Source organism: Epinephelus moara, chromosome 20 (assembly GCF_006386435.1).
Source record: "Epinephelus moara isolate mb chromosome 20, YSFRI_EMoa_1.0, whole genome shotgun sequence".
NCBI lineage: Eukaryota > Metazoa > Chordata > Actinopteri > Perciformes > Serranidae > Epinephelus > Epinephelus moara.
In genome coordinates, this window is record NC_065525.1 from 6,051,706 (window position 1) to 6,074,916 (window position 23,211).

The 23,211-nt window shown below is 41.2% G+C and overlaps 2 protein-coding genes across 4 annotated transcripts in view; one reads left to right on the forward strand and one right to left on the reverse strand.

Moving 5' to 3' along the window:
- LOC126407392 (BTB/POZ domain-containing protein 10-like) overlaps positions 1 to 12,492 on the forward strand; it is a 32,823-nt gene extending 20,331 nt beyond the window's left edge. For both annotated transcript variants that reach the window (XM_050072244.1, XM_050072243.1), the window contains exons 5-8: positions 384 to 504; positions 3,467 to 3,664; positions 6,948 to 7,058; positions 11,012 to 12,492. In XM_050072244.1, coding sequence (XP_049928201.1) covers positions 384 to 504; positions 3,467 to 3,664; positions 6,948 to 7,058; positions 11,012 to 11,484 — 903 coding nt within the window. In that variant the 3' untranslated portion in view covers positions 11,485 to 12,492. The remainder of the gene's footprint in view (positions 1 to 383; positions 505 to 3,466; positions 3,665 to 6,947; positions 7,059 to 11,011) is intronic.
- Positions 12,493 to 14,279: 1,787 nt separating this feature from the next.
- Positions 14,280 to 23,211, reverse strand: part of bmal1a (basic helix-loop-helix ARNT like 1a) — a 53,258-nt gene continuing 44,326 nt past the window's right edge. For both annotated transcript variants that reach the window (XM_050072231.1, XM_050072230.1), the window contains exons 19-20: positions 21,358 to 21,451; positions 14,280 to 21,269 (exon numbers count right to left, since the gene is read on the reverse strand). In XM_050072231.1, coding sequence (XP_049928188.1) covers positions 21,112 to 21,269; positions 21,358 to 21,451 — 252 coding nt within the window. In that variant the 3' untranslated portion in view covers positions 14,280 to 21,111. The remainder of the gene's footprint in view (positions 21,270 to 21,357; positions 21,452 to 23,211) is intronic.

The window sequence follows — 23,211 nt, forward strand, 5'->3', positions numbered from 1 at the left end:
GAGTGTCTCATTTGACACAGGCTGCACAGAGACAGCAGGAGGATGGAAAGTGGAGCAGGGAGGGAAAGTGACGTTGTTAGCATTTGCTTTCATCACCCTTTGCTCTCCACCCCTCCCCCTTCTTTTTTCTCCCTCTCTTTCTCCCTCTCTCTCCCCTGTGACGTCGCTGCTCTCCACTTTCATCACAGCTCGCTCTCCATCTCCGCCCCTCCTCTCCCTCATCCATCTTTCTCCCTCTCTCTCCCTGTCGCCTGTGCGAGCGAAGCAGCATCAATAATGGCGTCTTGTTTTTTCTCCCATGCTTGTGTGTGCGTGTGAACGGTCGCCATTCTGCCCGCGTATTCATTTGTGTGTGTGTGCGTGTGTGCTGCTGAAAATGGTAGGATTACTACAAGTCGGGGATAATCCGCTGCCCTGACGGCGTTTCCATTCCCGAGCTGAGGGAGGCATGTGACTACCTCTGTATCTCCTTCAACTACAGCACCATCAAGTGCAGAGACCTCAGTGAGTACACACAACTGTACAGGCGGCTTGTTTGGCTGTTGATTCGCTGTCTGAACTGTGTAGAACTGCAGGCTGATGTACGTAGGTACTGGTTTTGTTGACATGGTGACACGGTGAGTGTGAAGCACAGATCGTTCTTGTTATTGTCTTACCACATTAGAGAAGAAAACAACCAGACTTAACCTGTTTTATTTTTACTACTGATTGTGGCTCTTACTGTATATTTGATGGATATAGTCAGCTCCTAACCTGTTTGCATTTAGAATAAATGAAAATAAGTTTGCAGCAATATTACGTCCACAACACAGTATTGTTGATAGACATATACACAACATTTTCTGCAGCTGTTTTTGTAAAAGTAAGCCTTTAGTCAGAGCTGTAGGTGCAAGCTTTTCCATTATCATCAGACATACACAGTAGACACCTGATTGTTATACACAGGCTGATGTAGCTGTTTGTTTGCATCATTGCTGTTTGCTTAAATTCACATTTGACGCACCTGTGATGTCACACTGTTACATGAAAGTGCCATGTTGTCAGTGATGCACATCTGTGTGTGTTTGTGATGTTTGTGTTGTAATTGTGCATGCTCGTGTCTCTTGTTTGTTTGTTTGTGTCTCTGAGTGTGTGGGAGGAGCAGCCTCAGCGTACAGGCTCTGTGTGTGTGTGTGTGTGTGTGTGTGTGTGTGTGTGTGTTTGGCTCTAAGTAGGTCATGATTAGCTGTGAGATTTAATGCTTGTTATGCAGGCACAAAACCAACCCAGGCAAGTAGGTCTCACTCCTGTACCAACAGGATGTGGTTTTCAGGGTTTTTCGTCTTTAGCTGCTGCTTTTTTAGATGTGGTTTCTGGGGTTCATTAGAGTCTAATTTCAGTCAGTCTCTGTCCTGGATAGAGCCACACTAAGGCTGCAGATAGATACCATGTTTTCTGTTTGTGTATTTTAAGAGTTTGCATTCAGAGGTGTATTGTATTTGTATTTATTTTGTTTAAGCAGCTTCACACAGGAAATATGTAGGTCAGAACTGGTGCAGTACTGTTGAATATTATCAGCTGTCGAGCCAGAAGTTTCCAGAAGTATACAGCCTCGCTCAGAGGAAGATAACAGGCTCAACCCCAAAACATCCCTTGCCCCTACCACTTGACCCTACTCGTCTGTTATGTGCGTTTACGTCTGTGATGAAGATGTCCTGATTCTTTTCGTGATAGGAGTAGGGCAAAGCATTACGCCTACATGGCCCTCAAAATGGAAGTTTTTCAGAGGCACACTCCACACCAAGTGTAATGAGAAATCATCTGCAAGATGGCTACAGGAGCAACAAAAGAAATCCACAAATGTATTTTCTTTATCAATAAAATTTTAAAGATTATGATTATCATAATGGGCAGGGGGGGGGCTTCTGTATGGCCTTGCCATTTCCCCCCCGCAGACTCCAACATAATAAGCTAACTTTACATAGTTTTTGCTGATTTGTTCATGACAATCCCACATTTTGACATATTTCCACATTGCCCTCCTTTGATGGTACATGACACCTAAAACTTAACTTAAGTCCATCAGTGAAGTTGCTCCTCTGACATCAGTGCAGACGGCTAGGTAGCAGCGAAGGTTGCTACTGTTAGCCATGCTGGAGATAGCAATGGTCAGAGGCATTATGTTTTAAGGTTGTCTGTCCATCCGTCTGTCTTGTCCTCATGAACATAATATCTAAAAAGAAGCCTTGAGAGAATTTCTTCAAATTTGGCACGAACGTTCACTTGGACTCAACGACGAACTGATTAGATTTTGGTAGTCAAAGGTCAAAGATCACTGTGACGTCACAAAACTTGTTTTTGGCCATAACTCAAGAAATCTTTTGCTAATTATGACAAAAACTTTAACACAAATGTCTAATTGGATGAAATAATAAAGTGATGACATTTTACATCCAAATGGTCAAAGGTCAGCTTTACTGTGACATCATAATGTTCTGCAAAAATGCTTTCTGACTATTATTCAGTGTCATAATTCGGGAACAGAAGGGGAGACATGTGATCAGATACTGAATTGATAACACTGATCTTGTGTTACCATCTCGAAACTGCGCGTTACTGTGTTCCCGGTATGAAGATGTGTGTGAAGCATCCATGTTGAGCAAATCGCTTTTCTATCTCCATCAGATAAATGACAAATGCCATCGTGATAATACCATTACTGTCGTAGTCCTGTCTGTTTATGTAAAAGCCATTGATGATGATACTGATGTCAGGGTTGTCCTATTTAATAGGGGAAGGTTTTAACCACAAGGGACTATCAAAAACAAGGGGTGGGGTAAAAAAGAAATGGGACTGGACCATAGCCCACTATGGTGACTGTATCTTACCAAAACTAATTGTGCATATCATTGAGCTCTAACAAGCATGTTCGGTGCTTTTTTATTTCTCATAAAACTTTTTCAGACAGTTTTTATCATGTGACCTGCACAATTTGCCTTCTTCTGCACATGCAAGAGAACAAACACAATACAGACCCACACATACAAAAAGGTGCTCCATAGTGCTGATAGTGGTCAAAACTCTCTGTCAAAAATACTAGAACAGCTCTATTGAATGTGCCATGTGATAATTGTTGTTACATTTCAAAAAGTATTTTATACACGCTCAGTTACTCTGTCACAGTAATGTTAAGTTGTGATTGATTCCTTTTTTTATTAGGTTTTTGTTTGAGCTCCTGTGATATTATGTCTCAAAAACATTTTTGTTTACATTTTAATGTTAAGAAACTTGTGAAACAAGGTTACAAGAACAGTAGTGATTTATTTTCTTTAGTGGTATGTAACTGATGTACAATACTCTCAAATTTAAAATAGTACTTGGCTGTCCTAGTTGTTGGAGGACATGATCCAGTACAGTGTCCTACATCCTGTCCTTCTTCCTTCTGTCGGCTTCGCTCATCATGGATGTCCTCCTGGTTTCTCTCCAGGCGCCCTGATGCACGAGCTGTCTAACGACGGGGCCCGACGTCAGTTTGAGTGTTACCTGGAGGAGATGGTGCTGCCGCTGATGGTGGCCAGCGCTCAGAGCGGAGAGAGGGAGTGTCATGTAGTGGTGCTGACTGATGACGACGTGGTGGACTGGGACGAGGAGTATCCTCCACAGATGGGAGAGGAGTACTCACAGAGTAAGAACTGCCTCCATCACTGATTCTGAATCTTTTTACACTCCCCAATTAACCCAGCTGCTCAGGTGGCCTGTTTTTTAGCAGTGTGTCACTGTCTTGGTAAGAATAATGTGAGTGGGTCAGGACCACTTCCTGTAGCTGCTGCATTCCTCATGTCATAGCTGATGATGTTTTCTGAGGTTGCCAAACTTGAAAGTGGAGTTATGAGCTGTTTGTCACAGCATCCATCCACTCAGGCTGTGACTGAGTAGATTAGAGTACAAAAATATATATTGGTATTACAAATATTACTATTTGCAGATCGCCATAGATATATAATATATATAATAGGAGGACGACTTCTCCCTAGGCATTAGTTTTAGGTCCACACAGTTTAATACATTCAGCGTCATACTTGCATTTGTCTAGTTTTCTGTGTTTGTCAAGCAGCTGTCAGTTATTCATTCAGTCTACAAGTGAGTTCATTTTTAAAAAGAGATGAAAAAAAGCCCTGTGCAAATATCTGGGAACCCTCTGGTATTCGTCTTTGTTACTTTTGACAACGATGATGACTAAGGCCCAGACCAAGGTGATTTACTTATTATGGTTTTAATGAATCAGGTGAACATAATTCCAGGGCTAAAGTATTTATTCTGAAGTAATCTCTCAAGACAGATTGTGCAATTTACATTGTAGAGGAAGAAAAAAAAATAATAAAAATCTTTTTTTTTTTTTTTTTTTTTAACCGATGGATTTCCAGATTGATTCTGAAGTAATTCCATGCCTTCTAAAATAGAGCTACAACATTTGATCGATTAATTGATTAACTATGATTGCAAACTAATTTGATTAATCAGTTTGTTTGTTTGTTTTTCTTAAAGGAAAATAAGTCTAAAATCTCTAATTCCAGTTTCTTAAATGTGAATATTTTCTGCTTTCTTTACTCCTCTATGACAATAACCTGAATATCTTTGGGTTGTGACCAAAACAAGACATTTGAGGACATCAGATGGGGCTTTGGGAATCACTGATTGACATTTTTCATTTTTCTGACCTTTTATAGACAAAACAGCTAATCGATTATTTGAGAAAGATTAAACCAGATGAAACAACAATGAAAATAACCATAAGTTGCAGCCCTGTTCTAAAGTATCAGGCTGCGGCGGCTGTTCTGCCTGTTGACAACCATGGGTTCCTCTAAATAGTTGTCCACAGATGTCAAGACTCAAAATAGTTCACTTCCGCCAACAAGGAGAGGGCTACAAAAAACTTTGAAAGTTTCAAATGACTTATTTTCACTGACAGAAACGTTTTCAGAAGTTGGAGGATAACTGTAGAGAAAAATGTCAGGAGAGCCCACACACCACTGCAAAAGAGCAGCAGACATAGGTCCAGTTTTTCACAGGACAATACAAAGTGCTTTCAACAACAAAGACCTGCATGGCAAAATTGCAAGGAAAAAAAATTCTTTCCTGTGACCTCAACACAAAATAAAGGCTCTTACGTATCCAAAAGAAAACCTTGAATACCTGACACCTTTTGAAACAATGTGATTTGGACCGACACTCCTAACTGATCTGTTTAGTCACAATTGAAAGAAGTTGATGCATGTTAAGACAAAAACACTTAGCCAACTGTAAATAACAGAGGTGGGTCCATTATACTTTAGGTTGTGTAGCAGCTGAGGGCAGAAGGAAATATTGTACAGGTAGAAGGAAGAATGAATTCCACCAAATATGAAGAAATCCTTGAGGCAAATGTTCGTAGGTCAGTCCAGACATTGAAGTTGATGTGCAATTGGGTGTTTCAGCAAGACAGTAATCCAAAGCATACCCTACATTTCAGTTTATTCTATTGAATAAATTTGCAAACCTTTCTAAAATCCTGTTTTCACAACATGTTCTCACTCCCATCACGTGAAATACTGACAGTTGGTCAGTGACCACACATTCAAACTATAACTTCTCGGTACCCCTCCGAGTGTCAGTTTAGGACGCTCAGGGATGCCATGTCAATTTCCACTTGTTAATGCATAGTGTCCTTTCAAAATAAACTTCTGTGTTTACAGGAAATGTACAGTTTCTCCTTGTTAAATGCATATAGTCTCTTTTCACAATAAGCTTTACTTCGTTTTTAGGTTTAGAAAACAAAAGTAATTGGTTGGGTTGAGAAAAAAGGTTATAGTAAGGGTTCAAATAAGTACAAGTCACTAACGTAACATTACGTTTGTCACGTGAAATACGCTACATTGTTTTAAAAAACTCAAAGTTGACTTTTGGTTTCACACAGGACACAAACAGCGGCCTCCTGGGTAAAAGTCCTGTATTCGTTCCTCCCTTCAACCCATGCAGACTTTCACACTTTTTATACTTTAATACATCTGTTGCTCAGTTTCAAATAATGACGTGGCTTGGTGCTTCTCATACAGACGCTGAAGGGTGCGTTCAGTAACTGAAGCTGAGGTCCGCTGACCAAGTGTCAGTGTTTTTCAAGTTGGGAGTGAGAATCTGTGGGTTTTCACTTTGTCAGTATTGGGTATGAAGTGTAGGCTGATGAGGGAAAATATGAATTTGAATGATTTAAGCACAAAGATTAAACATAAAATGTGAAAAAGTGAAGGGGTATGAATACTTTCTGAATACACTGTTAGCTGAGAGAGAGTTACGTTTGACTTTGTACCATATAAAGGGTCAGGTTAGCTTCTCTCTCTCACTCAGATATTCTTTATTAAAGGCGTTTTGATCCAAGGTGCCCGAATATTTGCCCGACACTACTTTATCTTCTTCCTCTGTGCCATAGAGCTCCATTATTGTCCAAAAAAGGATTAAAAACACATCAGTGATCCACACTGTTGCACTGGCTGACATGTTCTTTCATTACCATGAACACACACACACACACACACACACACACACACACACACACTATTTTGTTTGAAATCAGTCCCACATAAACTGTCGTGCTACTGTAAACAGCACCAAATGTGGATCCAAATGCTGAAAATCCACAACAGAATGCACACATTTTCTTTCTGTCTCTGTTTGCTGGAAACCACAGTGGTCAGATCTTTGAGGAAATTACTGACCTTTTTTTCCCTTAAAATAAAACAATATATATGTGTTTTTAAAGATGTATATCTTCAGTTGTAACAAATAGGGAGAGGAGTCAGAAGGAATCGAGGGACACTGAAGGCACTGATCTTTTTGTGGGATTTGTTGACAATAACAAAAAAATCTCCTTTAAGGCATGTGCTGGAAGTCATGCATTGGACTCATGTACTGAATGTCCCATTTTTCCTCAACAGTCATCTACAGCACCAAACTGTACCGCTTCTTCAAGTACATCGAGAACAGAGATGTGGCCAAGTCAGTGTTGAAGGACAGAGGACTGAAGAAGATCCGGTTGGGAATAGAAGGTACTGACTCAGACTGTTTTCGTCTTAACGCCATATTGTCACCAAAGTTTGTGGCCAAAATACATTTTTGGTGGCCCAATAGTAAGCTTATGTAAAAACAACAGTCTGCTGAAAAGGCTTTTTAATGCAACTTAACACAGCCTCCCTTAACTGTGACACATCAGTTAATGAAATAACATTAACAGAATGATTGTATCTTTGTGAACTCGGTAGTTCCTCTAACAATCTCTTAGTTCAGTCTTTCATTTCCTTACTTTGTCATTATCATCTGCAGTTGTTAGTGGCGTGAAAACACCATTACAATGTTGAGGAAATACATTTATATTTATTTTGCTAGCCTTATAGAAAAGGAGTCACTAAAAGATACAAGATTGGTTTTAAAATAATCAGATTATATGAGTTAACTGCTGTTTCCTATTGTTTGTATATAGTTTATGTAAAGCACTTTGTAATCAATAGCTGTTGCTAAAGCAACATACATTTCAGTCAGGACCACTTTAGTCAAAGACGACTGTATTTCCATTTGCAGTATTATATTTGACAGTATGGCTCTGTTCTGGGGCCTCTCTACCTTTCTAGGCCTAAACAGAAAGACTAAGTTGAAGAGAGCACACCTCCCTGCCCTTCCACGTGCCTACGTGGAAAGCTCAATCAGTTGATTGGGCTGTTTGAGCTCAGCGGATGTAGCTGGGATGTGAACTGAGCTTGATATCGTGTTGGGCTTGAACAAACACTATGCCCAATTTTTTGTCATCACAGTACAAATACCTCAGCTATGTACTTCAGTGCAGAATGCAGTTAATGTATCTGATTACTTAGTTTCATCTCTGACAGAAGTTTTTTAAAATGGAAAAACTGATGGACCATGTCTGTGACTTCAAACTCAAAGTGCTCTAAACCTTACCTCCACACTGCAGTCAGCTGAAGTGCTGTTATTTACTGTAAACATTTTGTGTTGTCACATTAAATGCCTCACGTTCCTTTAAAACAGAAACTCTCAGTCCTGCTGTGTTTAGCTTCATTAGCTGTTAGCTCTTTTAGCTTGGTTAGCTCAGTTAGCTGTTAGTTCAGTTAGCTGTTAGTTCAGTTGGCTGTTAGTTCAGTTGGCTAAACACACCACAGAGCTCTGCTGCCCACTGGCTGTTAACAGCTAACTAGCTCTCCTCCCATAGATGAGAGCAGGAAGACAAGCTCTACTATTGTCACTCGATTCAGTTTATCATTTGCTAAGCGATAGTTACATACATACAGAAACCCCCTCTGTCACGGGGTACACCAGGGAAGGTCTTTGTTCATCCAAAACTCATTTTTGTCATGTATCGTCAGTCTGGACTCAAAAGCCCTAGCTAGCAGGCAACGAGTACTGTCTGCTGAATGTTGAATTATAAGACACAGATGAATCTGGATGTTTGTGGAACTGTAATGTTACATTGGTGAGGACTTGCAGCATGAGGATTTTTTGAATTCAATAATCTTATGGAGACACGCAGTCTCATTCTCAAGAGAGACGTGATAAAACTTTGTGGCCAGAGTTGGCCACCTACAGGCGATATTTGGTGACCACAATTGGCTGCATTTTGTGGCCACAGGCCATGGCTAATGTTGAACCTTGTAATATATGCAGTGGTTACAGGGGTCTGTCAGAGTTTTATCTCTAACTTCTGCAGATAACAATTGCATATATTTTGCAGCCTGGTACAAAAATGTAAAGTTCGGAGATTTGATTAATTTGTTAGGGCAGTCATGATTTTGCAAACGAGACATACCATTACCAGAATATAGCTCAGAGCAAAATATCACATTTACACAATAGTCACACTTTCATTTTTTAATTTCTTAAGCTTTTTTTCTCCACAGTAGCCCAACTGTGAGAACACAACACCATTGGGCCCTGGGGAACCTTTCTGAGTTGAAAAAACAAACCTAGAAGGAAGAATATTTTTAGGTCATGGAAGCAGTTTCACTTGTTAAAGAAAAATACCGGACTTTCCCCCAGGGCCACAGTGGGAAACGTTACCAAGCCTTTAAACATGATTTGGCATCAAAACATGTCCTCACACTGAGGATGATGTCAGCACCTTGTAAAAGTCTCAGTGTCCTGGCCTGAGGCAAGAGTTTCCACAACACCACCAATAAAATGTTCTTTAAAAGTGTGTTTTCATAACAAGAGATGTCAAATCCAAACAGCAGCTCAATGCTAAGGGTGACTACAGGAAGAGTTCGCTGTTTCACAGGTGGTTATGTGCTGCACTGTTTCATGGAGAGGACCAGTTACTTCCTGGAGTCTTTGAAATAGTCGGACACATAATTTAAAACAAGAATTTTTATAAAGCTTTTACACTTGGAGTTTTGCATGGATTCAACAAAGAGTTGTAACATATCAGTTAGCTAAAGAGGAGCTCCGAGCTGGATTTTGGACAGAGCCAGGCTAGCTGTTTGTTCTTGTTTCCGGTCTTTATGCTAAGCTAACTAGCTGCTGGCTTCTGCTTCATATTTACTGTGCAGACATGAGAGTGGTGGTTCTCAGACGTTTTCCCTGGCGTAACCACAATCTTTTATCTCTTATTAACAAGAACATGGGAAGTAACTAATAAAAAAAAAGGATCCATGATCAGTTTTAGTGAAGTTTACTCTCCCTACATATATCATATTCATTCAACTTTGTTTCACTCCATATTTTTCTCCTGGTCATCCACAATCTACCTGCAGTGGCACTATGCCACCCCAGGGGGGCCCGCCTGAAAGTTTGCCTGACGTGCACCTCATGGTGATGCAGACCTCCAGCCTATTTTTGTAAACTAACAACCAGTTCTCTCAGTGGAAATGAAGCTTTTATTGACTTTGATTTCACAGATAATAAAACAAGAAATTGTTAAGACAGTAAAGCCCCCACAAAATAGCATTTGAATTCTTGTGTGGGATTTATCCTGGCTTCATATTAGAAAAGGAACAGTCCGCTAGCTGTTAGGCTAATTTATGCAATGTAAAATGTCATAAGCTAATGCTAATAACAATAGATGTTGTATATGTGGGGAAATGTGTGTAGTCTGAGACAGTTGTTTCGTCAGGTAACCTTATGAGTTAAAATTGAGCAGCATTTTTGTAACATTGCTTTTGGTAAAAATTGCTGTTGTTCCTGGCTTCATATGAGTAGAGAAAAGGTCCGCTAGCCACTAGGCTAATTTAAGCAATGTAAAATGTCACAGGCTAATGCTAATAAGCGTTATATTTTTTGGGAAAACTGGTCCAACAAAGGTGACGTGTTTGTCTGTGAACCTTGTAAGTTATTTTGTACTTATGTTAAATATTGTCATTACCAAGCCATGTTTGATGTGTGTTTCAGAATCAGAATCAGAGATACTTTATTGATCCTCGGGGGGAAATTGTTGAAGGTGTGGTAGTTGAATCAATCATACTGGAATTTCTCAATTATCTTATAGTATAGTATAGTATAGTATCTTATCTTAAACATAAATGTACTTTACAGAAACTCAACACAGTGGCATAGAAACCCCATTGCCCACTAGTGGTTTGGAGGTATAACTGCAGAGCAACTCAGACACACCACCAAACAGGTATATATGCTCACAATAGGGGTGACCTCTAGCTCACCTGGTCAAGTGTGCACCCCATAAAGGCTGAGTCCCTTGCAGCGACCTGGCTTCGATTCTTAACTGTGGCCCTTTACTGCGTGTCATCACCCCCTTCTCTCCCACCTTCACTGTCAGTCTTCAGCTGTCCTCTCAATAAGGGCAAGAAAACACCCAAAAATAATCTTAAAAAAAGCAAACGCTCACAGTGGTTGTAGGCCACTTGCGTAGAGCCTGCGTACAACGATAAATCAGCCTTAACTGGACAAGAAAGCCAAATGTCAAACTATTCCTTTAACTCTAACAAGAAAGCTGTGGTTGTTTCCTTAAATGTTCTGATTCATTTTTCTCATTTTTTTCCAGGCTACCCCACCTATAAAGAGAAGGTGAAGCGGCGTCCTGGAGGTCGTCCAGAGGTTATCTACAACTACGTCCAGCGTCCCTTCATCCGCATGTCCTGGGAGAAAGAGGAAGGGAAGAGTCGCCACGTGGACTTCCAATGCGTCAAATCTAAGTCGACCACCAACCTGGCCGCAGCAGCCGCAGACATTCCCCAGGACCAGCTGGTGGTCATGCATCCTCCGGGGCCGCAGGTGGACGAGCTGGACACTCTGCCGCAGCCACCGGGCGTCAGCGACCCCCATCAGCTCGCGCTCGGACAGGGTCCCGAGAACAACGCGGGCCCTCAGCTTGCGCAAGGCTACGAGGGGCCGAACCAGCAGGCTCAGGACGCTCCGCACAGCCTGGCCCACAGCAACCAGCAGCACGGCAGCAGCTACACTCAGGCCACTTACCACTACGAGCCCGACCCAGAAACACCGTCACCCTCTGCATGAGACTGGCTGCACACTTAATCCCTCCCTCCACTGCTGGGTACACACTGACAGCAACAAGTGCTTATATTCACATCGCCACACTGAGACAAAGTCAGAGCTAGGAGATGTTAAACTATTAAATCAAAACAACTTTCACATTGTTCTGTGAGCATTGATCGTAAAACGTGCAGTCCCCTCCTATACATGATGTAGGAAACTAGAAACAGTGACACTGATAAAGAAGCTAAGAAGCACAGACGCCTGATTGGCATCAACAGCCAATAAGCACACAGAGTTCCACCTTTCTCACATGAATTCAAAGCACCTCCGGCTACTTGTTGCTTTCAGAGTGAAGGCAGACTTTGTTCCCCCGCTGCCCCACCGTCCCTCTCACCTCCTCCTCCTCCTAAGTGGCAAAACACCACTTTGCCTTCTGTTGCACCTCTGCTGCAGCCTTTCTCAGTCAACACAGCGTCCGAATGAGCGAGAACCATCCGGCAGCCAAGGATGGACGAAGCACATCAGCAGGCCTCCTTACCCACCTCTGTTCACTCTGAGTTTATTTATCTGACCAAAGGAGAGTTTAGTTGCATTCTGTGAAAAGACAGTACTGTATTTCATTATGAAGCATGTGTGTGTGCGTGCATGTGTGTGTGTTGTGCTGCTGGGATACTGTACCTCACTGGGAAAGGTGGTTTTCAGTGCCTCTTTATAGTCAGTCTTTATTTGGAGGCTTGTTATTAAGTTGGATTTAAAGATCCACTTTTTCCAGCGTATGTGAAGGCCTTGATGAAAGGGGTTTTTGTTTTACACTCATACAGCAGTTTATAAGGAAATGCTTCACTCCCTTTGTTGATTTGGTTCCTAGTTTATAATGAGTCCATGTTTTCACTTTGTTTTACTCCTGTTTGTGTCCTGGCTGACCTGCTCTGAAAACTCTGCACAGGCTCATCACTACTGCTGTGAGCACACAGGATGTCAAGACAGATGTTCAACACAATGTTTTTCTAATAAATGGTATTCACAACACTCCTCTTGGATGATTCATTTCCTTATTTACGTCTATGTTGAAAGGGAACAAAAGCTGTGGTGTCTATGGAGCACCTAAAATTATTATCTTCAATTCAATTTTATTTATAAAGCCCAATATCACAAATCACAATTTGCCTCACAGGGCTTTACAGCATATGACATCCCTCTGTCCTTAGGACCCTCACAGTGAATAAGGAAAAACTTAAGCGGGGGAAAAAATGGTAGAAACCTCAGGAAGAGCAACTGAGGAGGGATCCCTCTTCTGGACGGACAAGTGTGCAATAGATGTCGTACAGAACAGATCAGCATAATAAATGAACAGTAATCCGCATGACACAATGAGACAGAGAGAGAGAGAGAGATGCAGGGCAGACAATAATTACATTAGCTAGAATAACATTATTTTATTATAATAGTAACAGTAGTATATATGTATATATTCATATGTGACAGTATATGTATGTAACAGTGAGGGTCCAAAGGACAGATGGTGCCGGCCTGCACACAGTGTAGAAGCTGATCTGGTCAGAGTGGAATGACTCAGCTTTGGCTCTGAATCACATCATGGATATTCTGCATCCCGCTGGTGCAGCATCACCCACATCACTGCTCCATCATCACATAATGACAGAGGACATTACCAGGAGCGTTAGGAGCTCCTCTGTACAACAATACTGTAACTAGATGTAGGAATACACACACACAGGTAGCAGAGATTCCTGTGCTTTCACCTTCAACCACGAGCTCATGTACAATTCATTTTCATTGTCCTCCAATTAAATTTGAGCAGAATATATTTGTGCAGTAACATAAAGATAATGACATAAAACTCAGTGGTTGTTTAAGTAGGTCATACCAAGATGCAGAACCAAATTTTTAAACTAGGACAAAAGGTTGATTTTGCAACATGTGAAAGAAACCTCCAACAGCTGGAGATAACCCCATGTTCAAGTTCCACTTCTTTGTTTGTGTTTTTTTTTCTTTCTCACAATTATAATATTTTTTTACAGGCCTGAGGTTGATATTATATGTGCAACAATATAAGAGTGAGGCAGTTGTTAGCAATGAGAATCGTCGGCCTCAGGCACCCCCTCCAACAATTCTCATCAAATGCATATTAAAGAAAATCATGCAAAAACAAAATGTGACATAAAATAGCGCGAGCTGAAACAGAGGGCTAAAATATATACGCGAATACAGTATTTTTTAAAAGTAACAGAAACCTGTGTAGACACTTTTGCAAATTAATGAACTAAATGTAAATTACAGTAATATCACTCACTGGCCACTTTATTAGGTACTCCTGTTGCTTGTTAACTCATATAGCTAATCAATTACGTTGCAGCAGCTCAGTGCATTAGGTACGCAGACATGGTCAAGATGACCAGCTGAAGCTCAAACCTGAATAATTCCTCTTTTTTGAGCAGTCTACATATTTTTTAAGCATCAGCGGTGCATACACACACACGGCAGCACAGAGTGTCATTCACTGACCTTCACTCAGCTGCTTGGTTAATAAAGAGGCTTGTGAAAGCAGCCTTCCTCTCTGTGTGCAGACCTGCCTGCAGCTGGATGGCAACATCACATATAAATACCACTGGGCTGCTCTGATTGGCTCAGAGAACAGATCAGGTGTAACCACAGTCATTAATGAACACACAGAGAAGACCTTCGCTCACTGAAGGAAATATTATGTGCAGCAGCTTTGGCTACGTCAGGAAAAGAAGTAAAATCATGGAGGGGAAAAGACAGTCGCGTGATGTAATGACAGAGTGATTCCATCATGACAGAAACAAATAATTTTATTTTAAAAATATTTCACTGCTGATACATACAATACACTCAACATACTCATATATATTTGCATAAAGTATACTCTTAACATGATAATATTTAAAGATTTGATACATTATTGTCAGGTGGGGAGGGGTATATCAACAAGGGAAACACTTTATTGTAGTGTGTGTAGCGTAAAAACATTGAAACAGAAAACCACTAGAACAGATACAGAGGGGACCTCGCCAGTTGCTGCCTGATTGGAAGAGGACAGGAGGGGGGCGGAGCCTGAGCTCAGCAGCTATTTCAATGTCAACAGTCCTGTTTCAACCCAACTGTGAGCACCAGTGGAGGGGTTTACACAGACGGCCACACAGGAACTGCTGCAGCTCTTTGACTTGCACCATTTTGCATCCCCAATCAGATAGAGTCTCATTTTAAAAGGCTGCCAGATGTTCAGCCGCAAATGGTTGTTATCAAACCAGAGATTCAAATCTCTCTGCCCATATGGAAAGAAATTATGTTTGCCCAGCTTTTGTTATTATTCTTAACATAGTGGAAATACTTTCATTGCAGTATTGAGCACAGGTGGGGCCAAGTCAATATTTTGCAAGTTACAAGTAATGTGTTCACACCGGGCGCCAATAAAACAATTCACGCGAGTGAATTACAAGTACAGTCAATGTAAAGACACGATGAGACGTGAATTCCTGCTGGGCGACCCAACGCAAATGATGCGAAATACGCAAATTCAGCAGCACGAATGAAGCGAGTAGCTTGTGTCATATGCTTATTTGCGAGTTGAAATATCTGAACTTCAGCGTCCAATTCGCACCGCAATAGCCAATCAGCATTGAGATCTTTTGTGGATGTATGACGCTGAGGATGTATCGGCAGAAGTTCAGTCATCGATTCAGCGATTTCACGCACATATGGAGCGAGTCAACCAAAAATATTCTGACGTCCAAACTCGCATGAGTAATGCAACGTGAAAATTCACATCATGTTTGGTGTGAACACAACATAAGTCTAAAGTATTTTTACTCAAGTCCCCAGTCAAGTCCTAAGTCAGGACAGGCAAATCCAGTGTCAAGACAGGCAAGTCTATGGTCAAGTCCAAAGTCATAGGCTGCATCCAAACGTCCGCCCTTTGGACTTGCGGACTGAGCCCTTGCTGACTTCACTCATATGTACTGTCACGAGTTCATCACATAAAGTCTGCGAGAGCAGAGAGTGCAAGCCGCTGATAGACTGCCCTTGAGACTGTTCATGGAAATGTTCGAGCAACGATTACAATCTTTGTAACTGCTGTCAGATTCTTACTGCTCATCGGTCCCTGCAGATAACAAGACATGAATCTCATGTATAGGGTTGTTTTGTGAGTGAACAAAATAAATTTCAGTACAAAATATAGAGTGCAGACATTCAGATACAGAGATGGCTGTGAATAAGGACCAGACTATGACTAAATAGACTGAGTAGGACTATTAGTTACATCAGAAGATCTTCTTTTGTTGTTTTTCTGACTTTACACTTTACATTTGTAGTTTGTTTGAAGTTCTTGTATCTCATCTGTAATTTCTGACCTGCATGTTTTGCATACTTTTTTTTGTAGTCCACTGGATAGTTTTTGTATGCAAACAAACTTATCTTTGGAATTACTTTTTCCAACTGGCGCTCAGTATCATAACGTTAGTTCTTCAAGCTTCTCTCCTGCAGCCTGATTGGATGCTGTCCAATTTGTTCCAACAACTCGGATCTGGAGAATTAAGTGTTGACTTGCTGTGACTAACATTAATGTTAATGGATTCAGGAAATGAAGGGACATGAGTTGAATTGTGACACACTTTTTAAATAACATACATTTTAATCTTTGGGCTTGGCAAAAGGTATCAAGTTTTTTCAAGTCAAAAGGCTAAAGTCCCAGTAAAGTCATCGGTGTTAAAGTCCAGGTCGAGCTGCGAGTCTTTTTTGATTTTGTAAAGTCAAGTCAAATTTGTGACTTGAGTTCCCACTGTTGGCGCTGAGTGTTGTTACACGATGTCCTGCGTTCATCAAAGATGCTTGGTTATTTGGCTTTCAGAAAAACTAATGCTCAGCTCTGTGACTTGAACGTAACACATGAGAACCTAACACAAGATGCACAAACTGGGGATAAACTTATCCATACAATGCAGTGCGTATATTCAAAATGCATTGCAAAATGCATACAAATATGTAAAAGCTGGACACTTCACTATATTAATTAAATCTATTAACAATCTGTTTAAAATGCACTTTCAGTATATTCCAGGACATCTTATGTTTGTTTCCAAATGCATGCACGACCGTTTTCAAGAGCATTTCAGATTTTCTGATTTCTATATAATGGATATATAGAAATATATATAAAAATAAAGAGAGAGAGATCTAAATATATATATATGTATCTATATCTATATTTTTATATATATTTCCACAAACCTGTATCAACATTTTAAATATATTCAGTAAAATGCACTAAGTTGGGAGAGTTCTTTTAAAAACACCGACATTAGTTGAAATCATTTTTACAGAATGGTACACTGTATCGAGGGAAAATTAATTTTCTTTCCATACAGGCAGGCAGTCGGACTTTGGAGTCCCCTCTCAGTATGTCCACCTCTTCTTAAACTCTGACAACAATGTTCTGTGAGCAGCAGAGAGCTGGCGAGGTGAAGAGGTTGTGTTGAGGCTATTCATTATCGTGGAGGAAAAACAGACACTGAAATGAAGAATTCCATCTGGACACTCCCGGCCGTCCCTGCTGACTGTTACCTGTCGCAGGATGTGGTTAGCTTTATCTCTGTTACAATGTCCTACTCTGTGGGATTTACTGTCGCCTCCGTCTCTAGGACATTTATCTGTTTCTATACTCGCCCCCTGTCTACATTATAGCCCTCTCTGCTCACAAAGTAGTTTGCATTGACAGTTCCATGTAGCCACAGTACATCTGTGTGTTATTAAGTGCTAAACAGACCAAATTTAAGAGTAACTGCAGGATTTTTAAAAAAAAATCCACATACTGTAAATCTGTCCGCAGAATTGTACTCCGAGGTATTTTTTCTTCCAACCCCTTTAAAAAAAAATCAGAGGGGGCTGTTCGTTTTCAGTTTATGACTAAACTGAAGCCCAGGTACTGACGGACGTGTCAGGTCCATTTTTAAATATTACGATCACTAAGGCAAAGAAATTATTTCTGTGGGCCTGCGCTGAATCAGTCTGGACTCAGACTGACAGTCTTTCTGCATCACAAGTGCTTCATATGGGTATTGGTGTAGAGGGAATGAGTAGGTGGAGACCCTGTGACCCAGACCATCAGGTTTTTCCATTAGCAGGCTGATGCTAATGAGCCTGCTAACGTGTGAGGAGCAGACCTCAGTAAAATGGCAGTGAATAACGTCTCCTCATCGAGGAGCACTTGAATTGTCTAGGTTTGCGGTTGAATTGCTCTTTTGAGAGAGACGTTGAGCGTGCCGTTACAGCCATGAACACACACCTGCACACTCAGCTGCTGCTTCAACCAAATTCTACTCACCTCATTTCTCTGTTAAAGGTGCAGTCAGCGATTCTTATCCAGTACACTTTGTCAAATTCTGTGAATATCTCCTTGCGGTCCACTAGCTGTCTGTTCTGTGTGCACGCTGGAAAAAAAAAAAATCCAATGTTCAAATAAAGCCCTGGCTCTGGCCATGAACACTATGCTGGCTACCCTCTGTCACATCCTCGCCCACACACAGAGCAACACCGTGACAGTAACGAAACCTAGATAACAGCGGAGATATTAGTGCAGCTTCTTAGGGAGCACTGACAGGAGGGGTGTGTTTGTGTAAGTGTTGAGTTCAAACATTACAATTTCCCCCCAGAATCACTGACTCCACCTTTAAAGTCTTTGTTGTAACAGTAGTCAGAGCTTCACTTCAGCTGTTAACTCTTCTCCTGCTGACTGCTTACTGTTAAAGGTCCAGTGTGTAGGATTAAGTGCCATCTAGTGCTGAGGCTACAAATTACAACCAAGTGAAACTTCATTCATTTGCCAAGCGTGTCAGAGAGATAGAAAGGCCATTCAAAAAATGCAAATGGCCCTATCTAGAGCCAGTGATTGGTTTGTCTGTTCTGGGCTACTGTAGAACATGGTGGTGTAACAAGGCTGACTCTGTAGACAAGGATCCGCTCCATATTTGGATATAAACAGCTCATTATAAGGTAACAAAAACACAATAATTGCCAATCCGCCAATATATCCCTCTAAATCCTACACATTGGATCATTAACACAGCTGCAATGTGCAGTAAAACACATTCTAGAGAACAATGAGAGGTCTTCACAGGTCCAAATGCTTTCTGATGACTGAACTGGGTGCAATTATGTTCAGTGTAACTGTGTTGTGTACGGAGCCGTTGTACTGTGTAAAAAGATTTACATACACACATCTGCATGTGACACATACAAACTGATAATCTGCTGCTGATAATCACTGTCAATATATGTATATATTTTTTTAGGCAGCCAGAGTGTGAGCTGTGCAGTCCATCCATCAATCATTAATAAGCTCTGATCTTTGTAAACCCTGGACAGAACAGGCTGTGTCCCAATCCCATACTACATGTTAACCACACACAGTATATACTGTGCATTCATTTTACTGCTTTTGTTTTTTAGTATACAAGAAGTCAAGTACACAATTATTAAGATGTTGAAGTTAATTTTACCGCAACTTCAGATATTTTCTTTTATTTTCTGAAGTGTTGCTGGAGCTGTTTTAAGCATCCACCATTACTGGGGATGCGTAAGTACACCACTGTCTATATCTGTATCTGTTTAACTGACTGAATTATCTGTGACTATCTGTACTCAGAATGGGCGGAGTTTAGACTGCAAGTAGGTGGAGGTTGATCTGGACACAGGTGGGACCTAACCGCATATTGTTATTTTAAACCTAAGATTGATATGGGTTGATCAGATCTTGCTGTATTTATTATTAATTAGAACAATATTGAGAGAACAATCTCAGAATTGAGCTTCAACCCAAACAACTGCTTTGAATTTTTCTTGGCTGTGAACAGCTCCTCCAGTTCCTTTGTGCACTGAATTATGGGAGGTTAGTGTGCATCAACAGCACACTCTGAAATCAAGAGGTTTAATATGCTGACTGTTTTAAATGTACATTATCTGACATATTGTCCAATGTGAACACAACACATAGTGAGAAGCCTCTTATAGTTAGTGTGTAGTATGGGACTGGGACACAGCTCGACCCCCCAGGATCAGCGCTGAGCTGTGAGTTGGTTTCAATGTACTGACTGCAGCTGGAACTGCAAGTCAGGTGATGTGATGCACACTGGCCGCAACAGTAAATTCTCTTCCTGCCAGTAATGTGTGCAGGAAAGTCAGTTGACTGAGTCAGATCAGGACTCTGACTCACAGCTCGGTGGGTCGAGAGACATGGAAGTTTAAGCCCATATAACATGTTATATATATATATAACATCCTTTTGCGGCTGCCAGTGTCTCTGCTTGGGCGTGTCTGTGTCGAATCACATTTTAGATCAGGTCTAATGACCCTGGAATATTCAAACAAGGTCTGAATGTCATCACAGTGTGTAAAATTAACTTATGCACATCATGTTAGGTGTTGTGCTGGTTCACTTCCGATGGGGCTCGTAATTTTGGACATGTGAAGGCCTCTACTAAGCAAGTTCTATGAATCACTGGCTGCAACAGCAAGAGCTTTAGGAGTATTATTTTTGGACAGCTGTATAATGAATCATCACAACTTACTTCTGACAGAAATACTGCAGGTAGTTTAAGGTGGAGCACTTTGTGTTTAAAACATTACTTTTAAACTCAGGAAAAATCCACCCTACTCTTGTGGGAAAATAGAATTGAATGAGGATGAGCTTCAGAGTAGCTTGTAGAAAAATTTGCTTATGTTGGTGTTAGTTAAGGAAACAGCAGCTAGGTGGCTTTATTTTTTGTTTTGTTTTGTTTTTTTACAAAGGATTTTGTCGTTATTTAAATGAACTGAAATACAGCTGCTTGTGGAATCATGTGGCTTGGGAATAAGGAACCTCTAAGAATATTCCAAGCAAATCTCCAGAGGACGACTGCTGTGTGTTCATCTCCTGTGTTGGAGATCAGCTGGCTAAAACAGCCAGCGTCCGCATCCTACAAGGAGAATTTACAGTTAGAGATGTTGAAAGGGCTGCGGCGGGAGGCAGAAATCTACACTCCCCACCCAACATCAAACTTCAACCACTGTCTGTGAATGTCTCAGGAGTCCTGTGTTGGTTGGGCGCTGGCTGCTGACCTGGTGAGGACAGGTCCCAGAGCCACTGTTAGACAGAGTTCAGTCCTTCAGTAGATGTGTTAGCACCGCAGTCCTGTAACTGGAGATCCTATTTACTCTGCTGTTGTTAGAGTAATGGTGTCTCACCGTGGCAATGTTTGGGAACGCCTTGTCTGCAGGCAACTATCAATGCAAAAAGAATCATCCTAACAGCAGGATCTTTATAGAAGAATCCCAGCGTCACTCGTCCACCTACAGGGAATGATGAATGAAGAAGTCGGAGTGAAATCTGAACAGCAGTAAGAGCCATCCAGACTGAAAAAAAAATCTACTCATGTGTAGTACTTTTAGGAGAAATCTTCAGTATCTACAGCCTGTTCTATTAAACTATAACTTGCTGAGATGGATACTTTTTGCAGTGTAGTTGTGTACAGACGGCAGGAAACATGACAGCCAGAATCCAACCTGACTCAACTCTCTCCATCAGTGGCTCTGGTGCTAACAGGGAGTCTCCCCCTTTCCCTTCCAGCTTCCTCACAAAGGCCAGGGCAGGTCGCTGAAGTCGACGGGTCCACCCAGGCCAGCATCCGCCTCAAGCAGGGACATGATGACCGCCATGGCCGCCTCGTCGTTGCTGGGGCTGCTGGAGCCAGGCTCGTCCATGATATCTATACTCAGGTGGGAGTTGTCACCTGGACAGAGGATGAGTCAGTGTCATGAGTTTAGAAAACACCCAAGTATAAAGTGTGTTTGTTGTGCATGTGTTTGTGTCTGACTCACTCATGATGGACTGGTTGGAGTAGGGGTAGCCTACAGAATCAGGTCCAGGAATGATCCCTGTGCTCGGAAGCTCGGGTGTCCCTCCGTTCTGGATCTATACACATGACACACATACACACACATATCAGTTGTGTAAAGACAGATCACTTTCAACCTGAGCTAACATTGTTTTCATTCTGTCCTCAAATATCTTTGTGTCTGTCCACAGGACAGACACTAAGAGTGTTACCAACCATCCCTTTTTAATGTGCATTTTCAATTTGTGCATAAAAACATGAGTAGAAACAGCAAAAATGCAAAAAGATGTCTAATTACTGAAAAAAAAAAGGTGCTTGGAGGAGATGGAAATGGTGTACTGATAAGAGGTAAATGCGACTAAGTGGAAGGGAATGAGATTCAGTGAATAAATGATGACAAGCAGTCATGACGTACCATTATTGCATAAACCACTGCAAGCTCTCTTCATAGTCTCTGACGGCTTTTAACAGCTTATGTATGCACACAGGGCTGTTAGCAGAACTCTTTTAATAGCAGCGCTGTAATATTAGTTATTCAAAACGGTCTATTTCCATTGTCCAGCGTTCACCCTGTTATTTCATTGCTTTCCTTCACTTAAGGTCTGACTGGTGCTCTTGTAACTACATCGTCTTGCTGCTCCCTCTTCTTCTGCGGTGTCTGGACTGGAGAATTAGCGCCACCTACTGCTTATCTCAATTAACCATCTCCCAGTATTGGCAAAAAGTCGTGGACGGAAAAGCACAGGAATCTGCATTTTCTTTCTTAAGTATCAGCTAGTATTTAGTCGTTCAGAGTGTTTAATTGCACCCGGATGAGAATAGTCACACTGCAGCTATTGGGTTATTTACACTCATCTCTATGATGCGATATTGGGCGGCTATAGCTCTGAAGGTAAAGTGGGTCGTCCACTAAATGGAAGATCAGCAGTTTGATCCTAGACTCCTCCGGGCCACATGTCGAAGTATCTTTGGGCGAGATACTGAACCCCAAATTGCTGTTTAAAACCGAATAGCAGGCAGCACATTTTATAGTAGCCTCGGCCAACAGTGTGTAAATTTATGTGTGAATGGGTGAAAGAGACAAGTAGTGTGGAATCCTTTCGAGTGGTTTAAACACTAGAAAAGTGTGACACAAGTCCATTTACCATTTATTATGGATCCCACTGCATGCTGTGATTGGCTAGTCAAAGTCAGAGATGGTTGGGATCAGGGCAAAGAGGTCATTGTTAGGGAGAGTAGCCAAACTTGGATATTCTCTGAGATTAATGAGGTTAATTTAAGAGAAAAAAATCACCAATGAACTGCCAGAAAGTCAGGTGATGTAGTATAAAGAGCAACAGAGTCCACAGAGGGAGTAAGATGTGGAGACTGAGGGTTGAGTCCTGTGTGAGTCCATGTTGGCTTATTAATTTTAGACTTAGTCAATTTATTATCTTCAGATTTTAGGATGTATAAAGCTGCTGAATGCACACTGTGTGCACAAACTTTAACACAATAGCTGAACTGACCCTTGCTAACCTCATATTTCGATGTAGTAAGGATACTCAGTGTCTTTTTTTAATTTTTCCCAGTGAGAAGCAAGCATATGTAGCCGCCTAGAGAAAAAGCACTGTGCCCAGAGCATGACATTTCATATGTGCTGCTAAAGCACAATTACAATTAGGGAAAGTGAATTCAGTTAACTGCAATGGAATATAACAGGTAAACTCATTAAGTGAAGTAGCAAATAAAAAGGCAGAGTGTGAGCTGTGAGGAGATAAACTCCAGTTGATATGTGTTGTTGTGTTGGTTGTCTCTTAGGCTGTGACATACACTGACATATCTTGCTGCATCTATG